The following is a 13,976-nucleotide window of genomic DNA, read 5'->3' as shown; positions in this document are numbered from 1 at the left end:
AATTCAGGCCAAGTAACAGGTTCTCTTGAAAGCTCATTTTTCCCACCACTGATACTCATCTCCTCTGCTTTCCATCACATCCATTGAAACCCTTGGAGATATCCACTACCTTCAGGTATAGTGGAACATGTAACCTTCTCCCCTTCCTACCAAGATTAAGCATTGGGCTAAGGTCATTAAAGTGTAACCTAAAGCCAAGTCATGAAAAACCTCAAAGTTATGGCCTCCTCCAAACCTTATTCCACATAGTTGACCACTGATACTCATCTCCTCTGCTCTCCATTATGTCTAGTGAAACCCTTGGAGATATCCACTACCTCCTGGTATGGTTGAGCAGGTAAACTTCTGCCCTTCCTAAGAAGATGAAGCATTGGGCCAAGATCATTAAAGCCTATCTAAATCCAAATCTTTTAATTTTAGAGTAGAGAAGGGTTATACGCCCCCTTAATTGTTGGCTCTCTGTGCCCCTTTCTGTGCAGAGTTATCCCTGTTATTACCCATGGCGATTGTGACAGGGGCTGAAAGTCATGAGAAATCCAAAAGCTTTGGCCTCCTCCAAACCTTTTCCCACATAGTTAGCCCAGTGCTTCATTTTGGTAGGAAGGGGAGAAGGTTATATGCTTCACCATACTTGGAGGTAAGGGATGTCTCCAAGGGTTTCAATGGATGTAATGGAGAGTAGAAGACAGGGGTACCAGTGGTGGGGAAATAATGTCCATTAAAAACCTTGGGGATACCCACTACCTTCAGGTATGGTGGAACATGTAATCTCCTCCCCTTCCCACCAAGCTGAAGCATTGGGCTAAGGTCAATAAAGCTTACACTAAAGCCAAACCTTTTAATTGTAGAATAGAGAAGGGTTAAAAACACTGCCAACTTTTGGCTGTCTGTGACTGTGTCCCTTTCTGGGTAGAATTATCCTCGGTATTAGTCATGGTGACCATGACAGGAACTGAAAGTCATGAGAAATCCAAAAATTTTGGCCTCCTCCAAACCCTGATGCCACAGTTAGCTCAGTACTTCATCTTGGTAGGAAGGGGAGAAGGTTACATCCCCCACCATACTTGGAGGTGAGGGATATCTCCAAGGGTTTCAATGTATGTGATGGAAAGCAGAGGAGATGGTGGTGGAAATCACATCTATTGAAACCTTTGGAGATATCCACTACCTTCAGGTATGGTGGAACATGGAACCTTCTCCCCTTCCAACCAAGATGAAGTATTGGGCTAAGGCCATTAACTATATCTGGACCAGAAGGTTTTCCTTCCTTAACCAATTTACCAACGGAGGATTTTGCGGTCTTACGTCCAGGCCACTTTTTGGGATTCGGCACTGCATGAATTTAACGGACAATTGCGCGGTCGTGCATTTTTTTATATGAAATTCCCCCCAAAAAAAATGTAAAAATCTAAATTTTTTATCATTTTTGGCCAATTTGTTTTCTGCTACATATGTTTGGTAAAAAAAAATCGCAATAAGCGTATTTTGATTGGTTTGCGCAAAAGTTATTGCGTTTACTAAGGGAAAGATTTCTGTAATTTTTGGTGTTTTTTTTTTTAACGAGTAATGGCGGTGATCTGCGTTTTTTTTTGCGGGACTGCGACATTGCGGCAGACAGATTGGACCCTTGACTGACATTTTTTACACTTTTGGGGGTACCAGTGACATTACTACAGTAATCAGTGCTATACATATGCACTGTTACTGTAAAAATGACACTGGCAGGGAAGGGGTTAATTTTTATTGGTGATCAAGGGGTTAATGTATGCCTGGTGCTTACTAACGTGTGTGGGGGGAGGTGACTGAATGACACAGGGACAGATCGCAGGTTCAGATCCGCCCGCTTGTGTGAACACTCGATTCCCCGGCGATCGGGGAAGAGTGGCGGTGATCACCGCCGCTCCTCCCCTGGCCCGACTCCCGCCGTGACTGAATACAGCGGGAGCGAGCCTCCGGCGGCGAGCCTCCGGCGGCGCGCCGCCCACAAGGGGAGGAGTCCAGCGACGTAGGTCTACGTCGCTGGATGGGAACGAGCCAATTTGCTGCAGTACAGTCAACGTGACTGGTCGGCAAGTGGTTAATGACCAGGCCATTTTTTGCAATTCGGCACTGCGTTACTTTAACTCACAACTTCGCCGTCGTGCGACGCTGTACCCAAATAAAATTGATGTCCTTTTTTTCCCCACAAACAGAGCTTTCTTTTGGTGGTATTTGATTACCTCTGCGATTTTTATTTTTTGTGCTATAAACAAAAAAGTGTGACAATTCTAAAAAAAAAAAAATATTTTTTACTTTCTGCTATATAACTTTCCCAATAAAAAACATTTTTTTTTTTTTTTAGAAATTTAGGTCAACTTGTATTCTGCTACATATTTTTGGTGAAAAAAAAATCCCATCATGTCTACAAACTAGGGGAAAAATTTATGTCATTTTTAATTTTTTTTTTTTTTTTTACTAGTAATGGCGGCGATCTGTGATTTTTAGCGGGACTGCGACATTGCGGCAGACAAATCTGACACTAACTGACATTTTTGACACTTTTGAAGGGACCAGTGACATTACTACAGTAATCAGTGCTAAAAATAGGCACTGTCACTGTATTAATGACACTGGCAGGGAAGGGGTTAACACCAGGGGCGATCAAAGGGTTAAAAGTGTGCCTAGGGGGTGCTTTCTAACTGTGAGGGGGATGTACTCACTGTATGAACACAGAGATCTGTGTTCCTAAATAGGAGGAACACAGGATCGCTGTGTTCATCTCTGATAGAACAGCGGTCTGCCGTGTGTACATCGGCAGACCGCCGTTCTGTCTCCATGGGGAGCGATCGCGAGTGCCTGGCAGACATCATGTCCACAGGATCCACTGATTGGCTCCCCCTCTGGCTTAGTGGCGCGTCTGTGAGCCTCCGGCGCACCCCCCGCCCCACCCCCATCTGCTACACAGAGTGACATACATGTACATCGTTTCACGTAACAGAGCCGACCTGCCACAGTAAAACTACGGCGGCTGGTCAACAAAGAGGTTAAAGTGTATCTAAAGCCAAACCTTTAATTTCATTAAGTATTTAATATAAGTATTAATATTAAGTATTGAGTATTTATGTTATTAGTCATGGTGACCATTGTCACAGAGACTGAAGGTCAATAAAGATCCAAAAGTTTGGCCTCTTCCACAAATTCCAAACCTAATTCCACATGGTTGTCCCAAAGGGAGCAAAGATGGCAAAGATGGCCCTTCTGCACCATACAGCCCCGAGCCTTTTCATACTTCAACAGAAACTGTCTACATACTTATTTTTGGTCACTACCCAAGTGATTGCCAAAGCTTTTAAGAAGCCCATGAACCATTTTCTCGTGGTCAAAGAGTGGATGAACTTAATGCTCGTTAATGAGAAATCAATTAGAATCCTAAATGATTCACAAACAAAATTTAGAAAAATATGGGAACCATGGCCTTCTTACGCCTTTCCATCCTTGAATCCATCCAGCCCAAATCACTTGTAGGTCACAGTATTGGGTCCTAGTCCCAAGTACAAGGGGGACCCCCCACGTTTTCCCCCATATCCTCTTCCTCACCGCTCTTGTCTTTACCCCTTATTTACATTTCCTAAACTCCCTCTCCTAACTTTTTTTTTTCTTTTCTTCACCAGTTTTGCCAACTCTCTTCTCTCAAAGGGTTCTTAGAACCCCCCCCCCCCCATCCCATACCATTATTAGTCATGGTGACCACTGTCACAGGGATTGAAAGTCATGGAAAATCCAAATGTTCTGGCCTCCTGCAAACCTAATTCAACATCGTTGTCCCAAAGGGTGCAAAGATGGCAATTCTGCACCATACAGCCCCGAGCCTTTTCATACTTCAGCAGAAACTGTTTACATACTTAATTTTGGTCACTACCCAAGTAATTGCCAAAGCTTTTAAGAAACCCATGAACTGTTTTCACGTGGTCAAAGAGTGGATGATGCTGGTTAATGAGAAATGAATTCGAATCTTAAATGATTTCCCAAACAAAATTTAGAAAAATATGGGAACCTTGGCCTTCTTTCGCCTTTCCATCCTTGAATCCATCCAGCCTGAATCACTTGTAGCTCACGGTATCGAGTCCTAGTCCCAAATATGAGGGGGACCCCCACTTTTTCCCCCATATCCTCTTCCTCACCGATCTTGTCTTTACCCCTTATTTACATTTCCTAACCTCCCTCTCCTAACTTTTTTCTCTTTTCTTCACCAGGAGTTTTCCCAACTCTCTTCTCTCAAAGGGTTCACAGAATCCCCCCCCCCCCCCCCTCATTCCTTTATTAGTCATGGTGACCACTGTCACAGGGATTGAAAGTCATGGAAAATCCAAATGTTCTGGCCTCCTGCAAACCTAATTCCACATAGTTGTCCCAAAGGGTGCAAAGATGGCAATTCTGCACCATACAGCCCCGTGCCTTTTCGCACTTCATCAGAAATTGGACTCTTCCTTATTTGTGGCCGCTACCCAAGTGATGGCCAAAGCTTGGAAGAAGCCTACAGATGGTTTTTAAGTGGTCAAAGAGTGGATGAGCTTGATTCCGGGTAATGATCAAGCATTAGAGTAGTGACCAAAACTGTTGGATCTCTCATGACATTTAGTCCCTGTGAGAATGGTCACCATGATTAATAATGGAGATAATTCTACCCAGAAGGGCCACAGACAGGGGCACAGACAGCCAATAGTTCATAGGGTTTATAACCCTCATCTACTCTAAAATTAAAATAAACAATTTGACTTAAGATAAACTTTAATGACCTTAGCCCAATGCTTCATCTTGGTAGGAAGAGGAGAAGGTTACATTCTTCACTATAACTGAAGGTAGTGGATATCTCCAAGGGTTTCAGTGCATGTGATGGGGGAGAAGAGGAGATGACAGCAGTAATAAGAGATGAACTAGTATCTTGAAAGCTCGATTTTCCCTACCACCACCCTTTAGGGAAAGGGAATACAATAAGACACGTGGCCACTCACTAAAACTAGAGGAAAAACGGTTTAACCTTAAAATACGTAGGGGGTTCTTCACTGCCGTAAGGATGTGGAATTCTCTTCCACAAGCAGTGGTATCAGCAGGGAGCATCGATAGTTTAAAAAAACGATTAGATGGGCACCTTAAAGACCACAAAATACAGGGGTATACAATGCACAACATACAGGGGTATACAATGTACAACATACAGGGGTATACAATGTACAACATACAGGGGTATACAATGTACAACATACAGGGGTATACAATGTACAACATACAGGGGGTATACAATGTACAACATACAGGGGGTATACAATGTACAACATACAGGGGGTATACAATGTACAACATACGGGGGTATACAATGTACAACATACGGGGGTATACAATGTACAACATACAAGGGGTATACAATGTACAACATACAGGGGTATACAATGTACAACATACAGGGGGTATACAATGTACAACATACAGGGGGTATACAATGTACAACATACAGGGGGTATACAATGTACAACATACAGGGGTATACAATGTACAACATACAGGGGTATACAATGTACAACATACAGGGGTATACAATGTACAACATACAGGAGTATACAATGTACAACATACAGGGGTATACAATGTACAACATACAGGGGTATACAATGTACAACATACAGGAGTATACAATGTACAACATACAGGGGTATACAATGTACAACATACAGTGGTATACAATGTACAACATACAAGGGGTATACAATGTACAACATACAGGGGTATACAATGTACAACATACAGGGGTATACAATGTACAACATACAGGAGTATACAATGTACAACATACAGGGGGTATACAATGTACAACATACAGGGGTATACAATGTACAACATACAGGGGTATACAATGTACAACATACAGGGGTATACATTGTACAACATACAGGGGTATACAATGTACAACATACAGGAGTATACAATGTACAACATACAGGGGGTATACAATGTACAACATACAGGGGGTGTACGATGTACAACACACAGGGGTATACAATGTACAACATACAGGGGGTATAAAATGTACAACATACAGGGGTATACAATGTACAACATACAGGGGTATACAATGTACAACATACAGGGGGTATACAATGTACAACATACATGAGTATACAATGTACAACATACAGGAGTATACAATGTACAACATACAGGGGGTATACAATGTACAACATACAGGGGTATACAATGTACAACATACAGGGGTATACAATGTACAACATACAGGGGGTATACAATGTACAACATACAGGGGTATACAATGTACAACATACAGGGGTATACAATGTACAACATACAGGGGTATACAATGTACAACATACAGGGGTATACATTGTACAACATACAGGGGTATACAATGTACAACATACAGGAGTATACAATGTACAACATACAGGAGTATACAATGTACAACATACAGGGGGTATACAATGTACAACATACAGGGGGTGTACGATGTACAACACACAGGGGTATACAATGTACAACATACAGGGGGTATAAAATGTACAACATACAGGGGTATACAATGTACAACATACAGGGGTATACAATGTACAACATACAGGGGGTATACAATGTACAACATACATGAGTATACAATGTACAACATACAGGAGTATACAATGTACAACATACAGGGGGTATACAATGTACAACATACAGGGGGTATACAATGTACAACATACAGGGTATACAATGTACAACATACAGGGGGTATACAATGTACGGTTAACAGCAAACACACACACACATCATAGGTCGAACTGGATTGACTGATGTCATTTTTCAACCTCACAAACTATGTAACTATGTAACCAATGATACTCATTGCTTCTACTTTCTTCTCTGACTTTCCCAACTCTCACCCTCCCCAACCCCTTCACTATCTTGGATCCATGGGCCTCCACAAAGGCTTGCTTTGCTATCTTGCACTATCTAGCCTTAAAAAGGCCCCCAGATGAGACAGGAATTGGGGCCCTGTAAATTTGCTTCTACAGGAACCTGATTCTTTATATCTATTACCTGATACCTTTACCAAATATCTCAGCCCTTGCTTGGGCAATACTGTTATTTCTGCAAATGGAACAAACAGCAAAACAACGGATACAGAAACATCTAAAAGCCCGAGTTGTCACTGTAACAGGAATAGAAGAACAATCTTCCAGTGGGGGTCTATTAAATACTTTAATGAGGAAAATGCAGCATTATAGCCACTGGATGGGGCTGACAATCATACCGTAATGAGGAAAATACTGCTTTATGGCCTCTAGATGGAGCTGAAGATAGGTAATAAACATATTAGACACATTACGGGATTTTTTGTGATGCCTTCGTGATATCTTGAGGCATTCGTGTTTTTTGTTTTTTTTTAACCACTTGCCGACCGCCCACAGTATATTTACTGCGGCAGTCAGCCCCTCCTGGGCAAAGTGACGTAGTACTACGTCGCTCGCCCAGGAGCCTGTAGGGGGCGAGCGCGCACTGCCGGAGGCACGCTCCCGTCCCCGCTCCTTCCCCTGCATCCCCGCACGTGTGATCGGTGGCTCCGATGTCCGCCGGCCACTCGCGATCTCCCGCTGGAGAGGGAGAAAGGCAGGCGGCTGATGTAAACAAAGCCGCCTGTCATTCTCCCTGATGTAACTGCAGAGATCATACGATCCTGCTATGTAGGATCGTATGTCTCTGTGGTTACATCAAAAGCCACGCCCCTTTACAGTTAGAAGCACGCCCCTAGGGACACATTTAACCCCTGCATCTCTAATAAAATGAACCCCTTCCCTGCCAGTGTCATTTTTACAGTAACAGTGCATATTTATAGCACTGATTACTGCAGTAATGTCACTGGTACTCCTAAAAGTGTCAAAAATGTCAGTTAGGGGTCCGATCTGTCCGCCGCAATGTCGCAGTCCCGCAAAAAAAAATCGCAGATTGCCGCCATTACTTGTTAAAAAAAAAACAATAAAAATTACATAAATTTTTCCCGTAGTTAGTAAACGCAATAACTTTTGCGCAAATCAATCAAAATACGCTTATTGCGATTTTTTTACCAAAAATATGTAGCAGAAAACAAATTGGCCTAAAATGTTAAAAAAATTTTGATTTTTACATTTTTATGGGGGGGAATTTCATAGAAAAAAATGTGAAAAATACCGGTATTGTTATTTTTTCAAAATTTTCGCTTTTTTTTTTGTTTATGGCGCAAAAAGTAAAAATCGCACAGGTGATCAAATACCACCAAAAGAAATCTCTGTTTGTGGGGAAAAAAGGACGTCAATTTCATTTGGGTACAGCGTCGCACGACCGCGCAATTGTCCGTTAAAATCATGCAGTGCCGAATCGCAAAATAGGGCCTGGTCAGGAAGGGGGTAAAATCTTCCGGGGCTGAAGTGGTTAATAGGCACAACTTTATAAGATCAATTCTCTGTGATTTTTCTCTGACTTTCTGATTCGTCTACATTAGAAGAAGTGAAAAAGGATAGGGATTACCCTATACAAAACTAAAAAAAAAAGGTTAATTTAAGGCAACCATTGACCCACAGGAATTAGACTAACTGGAGCAACAGGGGAGCACAGGAAAGGTAAGAATTGGTATGGCGGGGGATGAAATAATAGAAAACCTTTCACTCAGCCCTCAATAACAGCCAAGCAAATAGCATTTTCAGAAGGAGAGATTAGCAGTGACTCTCTTGGTACAAGATTACTTTTATCTCTCCCTTTTTTTTTTTTTCATTCCAAAGTTAGAAAAAACAGCAAAGGAATATTTTAATGTCTTGGATAACGTTGGTCTCACCACATGCAGCAAGTCGCCTTCCAGCCACTGTTTCCAGCCGCGATTCGGCACCTCGCCTTTCTGAACGCACACCAGCTTGTTACCTTCCCAAAACACAGTGGTCTAATAGAAGGAGAGAAAAAGGATAGCTGGAGAACTGGGGGAGACCTAAAAAACTCTACAATACATTCACATTTCCCCATCTACCCACGTGCTGACCGGACCTTTTCTGGAACTTTTTGTTTAGAAGTTTAATATAGTATTTTTTGCAAAATAAATTAATTAGAACCCCCAAACATTATATATACAGTGGGTACGAAAAGTATTCAGACCCCCTTAAATTTTTCACTCTTTGTTATATTGCAGCCATTCTTCTTCCTCATGAATGTACACATAGCACCCCATACTGACAGAAAAACACAGAATTGTTGACATTGTTGCAGATTTATTAAAAAAGAAAAACTGAAATATCACATGGTCCTAAGTATTCAGACCCTTTGCTCAATATTTAGTAGAAGCCCCCTTTTGATCTAATACAGCCAGGAGTCTTTTTGGGAAAGATGCAACAAGTCTTTCACACCTGGATTTGGGGATCCTCTGCCATTCCTCCTTGCAGATCCTCTCCAGTTCTGTCAGGTTGGATGGTAAACGTTGGTGGACAGCCATTTTTAGGTCTCTCCAGAGATGCTCAGTTGGGTTTAAGTCAGGGCTCTGGCTGGGCCATTCAAGAACAGTCACGGAGTTGTTGTGAAGCCACTCCTTCGTTATTTTAGCTGTGTGCTTAGGGTCATTGTCTTGTTGGAAGGTAAACCTTCGGCCCAGTCTGAGGTCCAGAGCACTCTGGAGAAGGTTTTTGTCCAGGATATCCCTGTACTTGGCCGCATTCATCTTTCCCTCGATTGCAACCAGTCGTCCTGTCCCTGCAGCTGAAAAACACCCCCACAGCATGATGCTGCCACCACCATGCTTCACTGTTGGGACTGTATTGGACAGGTGATGAGCAGTGCCTGGTTTTCTCCACACATACCGCTTAGAATTAAGGCCAAAAAGTTCTATTTTGGTCTCATCAGACCAGAGAATCTTATTTCTCACCATCTTGGAGTCCTTCAGGTGTTTTTTTAGCAAACTCCATGCGGGCTTTCATGTGTCTTACACTGAGGAGAGGCTTCCGTCGGGCCACTCTGCCATAAAGCCCCGACTGGTGGAGGGCTGCAGTGATGGTTGACTTTCTACAACTTTCTCCCATCTCCTGACTGCATCTCTGGAGCTCAGCCACAGTGATCTTTGGGTTCTTCTTTACCTCTCTCACCAAGGCTCTTCTCCCCCGATAGCTCAGTTTCGCCGGACGGCCAGCTCTAGGAAGGGTTCTGGTCGTCCCAAACGTCTTCCATTTGAGGATTATGGAGGCCACTGTGCTCTTAGGAACCTTAAGTGCAGCAGAAATCTTATTGTAACCTTGGCCAGATCTGTGCCTTGCCAAAATTCTGTCTCTGAGCTCTTCAGGCAGTTCCTTTGACCTCATGATTCTCATTTGGTCTGACATGCATTGTGATCTGGAAGGTCTTATATAGACAGGTGTGTGGCTTTCCTAATCAAGTCCAATCAGTATAATCAAACACAGCTGGACTCAAATGAAGGTGTAAAACCATCTCAAGGATGATCAGAAGAAACGGAAAGCACCTGAGTTAAATATATGAGTGTCACAGCAAAGGGTCTGAATACTTAGGACCATGTGATATTTCAGTTTTTCTTTTTTAATAAATCAGTAACAATGTCAACAATTCTGTGTTTTTCTGTCAGTATGGGGTGCTATGTGTACATTCATGAGGAAGAAGAATGAACTTAAATGATTTTAGCAAATGGCTGCAATATAACAAAGAGTGAAAAATTTAAGGGGGTCTGAATACTTTTCGTACCCACTGTATATATTTAGCAGGGACCCTGTAGAATAAAATGGTGATCATTGCAATACTGTTTTTTTATTTCCAAAAGTTTTTATTTTTATCAGCAAAAGAAATACAGATAGCAACAATAACTACAGCGTAAATTGCTATAAAAAATGTAGAACATAGAATATAGTTTTCCATACAACAATGGTTGTTTGAACGGTGTATCATTGCAATATTTTATGTCACATTGTATTCGTGCAGCGTTCTTTCAAACGCAATTTTTTGGGGAAAAAATACACTTTAAAAAATTAGAAAAAAAAAACAAAACACAATATTTACCCCAATCTTTTTGTAAAATGTGAAAGATGGGGTTACGCCGAGTAAATTGATACCTAACATTTCATGCTGTAAAATTGCGCACGCTCGTGGAATTGCGACAAACTACAATACTTAAAAATACCCATAGGTGACACTTTAACCACTTTGGACTGAAGGATTTGCCCCCTTAATGACCAGGCCATTTTTTTGCGATTGGGCACTGTGCTATTTAACAGACAATTGTGCGGTCGTGCGACGCTGTACCCAAATAAAATTGATGTCCTATTTTTTCCCACAAATAGAGATTTCTTTTGGTGGCATTTGAACACCTCTGCGATTTTTATTTTTTGCGCTATAAACAAAAAGAGAGCGACAATTCTGAAAAAGAAAAAAAACTATATTTTTTTACTTTCTGCTATATAACATTCCCAAAAAAAAAAAAATAATAATTTTTTTCATCCTTTTAGGCCAATTTGTATTCTGATACATATTTATGGTAAAAAAAAAAAAAATCCAAATAAGCGTATTTTGATTGGTTTGTGCAAAAGTTATCGCGTCTACAAACTAGGGAAAGATTTATGTCATTTTTATTTTATTTTTTATTTTTACACTGTTTTTTTTTTTTTTAATTTTTTTTTAAATTTAACAGACAATTGCGCAGTCGTGCGGCGCTGTACCCAAATGAAATTGACGTCCTTTTTTTCCCACAATCAGAGCTTTCTTTTGGTGGTATTTGACCACCTGTGCGATTTTTATTTTTTGTACTATAAACAAAAAAAGAGCGACAATTTTGAAAACTATTTTTCACTTTCTGCTATATAACCTTTTTTTAAAAAAAAAAAACTTAAAAATCAAAATGTTTTAATATTTTAGGCCAATTTGTTTTCTGCTACATATTTTTGGTAAAAAAAAAATCGCAATAAGCGTATTTTGATTGGTTTGCGCAAAATTTATCGCAGTTACTAACTACGGGAAATATTTATGTCATTTTTATTGTTTTTTTTTTTTACTAGTAATGGCGGCGATCTGCGATTTTTTGCGGGACTGCGACATTGCGGCGGACAGATCGGACCCCTAACTGACAGGGTACCAATGACATTACTTCAGTAATCAGTGTTATAAATATGCACTGTTACTGTACTAATGACACTGCCAGGGAAGGGGTTAACATTGTGGGTGATCAAAGGGTTAAATGTGAGCCTAGGGGGTGCTTTCTAACTGTGGGGGGGCGTGGCTTGTGAAATTATCATAGAGACCTGTGTTCCTATATAGAAGGAGCTCTGTGATCATTCCAGGGAGAAGAACGTTCGGCTGTGTTTACAACATCCAACCGTCCTCTCTCATCGGGGAACGATCGCGGGTGTCAGGGGGCAATCAGAGCCGCTGCTGACCTACGTCGGTTTGCGCAGTATAACTGCGGCGGGCGGTCGGGAAGCAGTTAAATATAACCTCCAATAGCCACAAAGGATATAAATAAATAAAGATATAAATCCTCTTTGCGCACCAAATGCCTTGGAATCCCAGATATTACCAAAGAGCAGAGCTGTGGGAGGGGCTCAACAGGCTCCACCCACTACAGAAAACTACAGGAGGGGGCAGGGACAAGACCAGCCACCCTGCACAAGGAGAGAGAGAGAGCCATGGGTGGGACCTAATAACTCCGCCCACTACAGAAAACAACTAGGGGGCGGTAACAGGACCAGTCTACCTGCACAAGGAGAGAGAGCAGAGCCATGGGAGGGGCCAAATAACACCACCCACTACAGGAGGGGTGGAGACAAGACCAGTCCCTCTGCACACACAGAGAGAGCAGAGCTGTTGGTGGGGTCCAATAACTCCGCCCACTACAGAAAACTACAGGGGGGTGGAGACGCGACCAGTCCACCGCACAAGGAGAGAGAGAGAAGAGCTGTGGGAGGGGCCCAGCTACTCCACCCACTACCAAAAACTACAGGAGGGGTGGAGACAAGACCAGTCCCCCGCACAAGGAGAGAGAGCAGAGGCGTGGGTGGGGCCCAAGAACTCCACCCACTACAGAAAACTACAGGAGGAGGCGGAGACAGGACCAGTCCCCCGCACAAGGAGAGAGAGCAGAGGCGTGGGAGGGGCCCAAGAACTCCACCCACTACAGAAAACTATAGGAGGAGGCGGAGACAGGACCAGTCCCCCGCACAAGGAGAGAGAGCAGAGGCGTGGGAGGGGCCCAATAACTCCGCCCACTACAGAAAACTATAGGAGGAGGCGGAGACAGGACCAGTCCCCCGCACAAGGAGAGAGAGCAGAGGCGTGGGAGGGTCCCAAGAACTCCACCCACTACAGAAAACTATAGGAGGAGGCGGAGACAGGACCAGTCCCCCGCACAAGGAGAGAGGGCAGCAGTGGGCGGTCTTCATTACTGGATTACTGCACAGATCTGGGAGAAATACACAAAGATCACCGAGATTGATGGAAGAATCCACAGAATGAATAGATTTATACAATATTTACTAATCCTGGAGTTCAACTTTACAATGTGTTCGATGGAGGGTCACCATACACGTTACAATCTCTGTACCTCCAACTTTATATCTTCAAAAACTATGTATTGTGAGGGCGGGGCCTACCTAATCCAATCAATGTCCAATGCAGACCCTTCCACTACATCGTTGTTGGTGGATCTATGGGAGATTGTAACGTTTGTGGTGAGATTAAGTCTCTTATCTGCCGTTCTTCTATATTTGTAGATGAGACAACCAGGAACGATGAGGGACGGGCCAGATATTTATTCCACCCTTTATTAATCGTTTAACGACCGCCCGCCATAGGTCTACGTCGGTCGCACGCCTGCAGCTAGGGGGCGAACGTGCGCCACTGCCGGCGCGCTCCCGCCCCCACTCGTCAGCGGAGACTCCAATGCACGGGTCAGGCGGCTCTGATTGCTGCCCGACACCCGCGATCGCTCCTCGCTGAGAGAGGAC

The 13,976-nt window shown here is 42.8% G+C and overlaps 1 protein-coding gene across 1 annotated transcript in view; it reads right to left on the bottom strand.

The window, feature by feature from the left end:
- RBP5 (retinol binding protein 5) overlaps nucleotides 1-13,976 on the bottom strand; it is a gene marked incomplete at its 5' end in the record, with an annotated part of 31,048 nt that overhangs the window by 147 nt on the left and 16,925 nt on the right. The window contains one exon of the mRNA XM_082267386.1: nucleotides 8,834-8,935. Coding sequence (XP_082123512.1) covers nucleotides 8,834-8,935 — 102 coding nt within the window. The remainder of the gene's footprint in view (nucleotides 1-8,833; nucleotides 8,936-13,976) is intronic.

This window comes from Pelophylax lessonae (genome assembly GCF_965119305.1).
Source record: "Pelophylax lessonae genome assembly, chromosome: 9".
NCBI classification, from domain to species: Eukaryota; Metazoa; Chordata; class Amphibia; order Anura; family Ranidae; genus Pelophylax; species Pelophylax lessonae.
The sequence above is the reverse complement of the archived record's forward strand: the minus strand, read 5'-3'. Positions and strand labels throughout refer to the sequence as shown.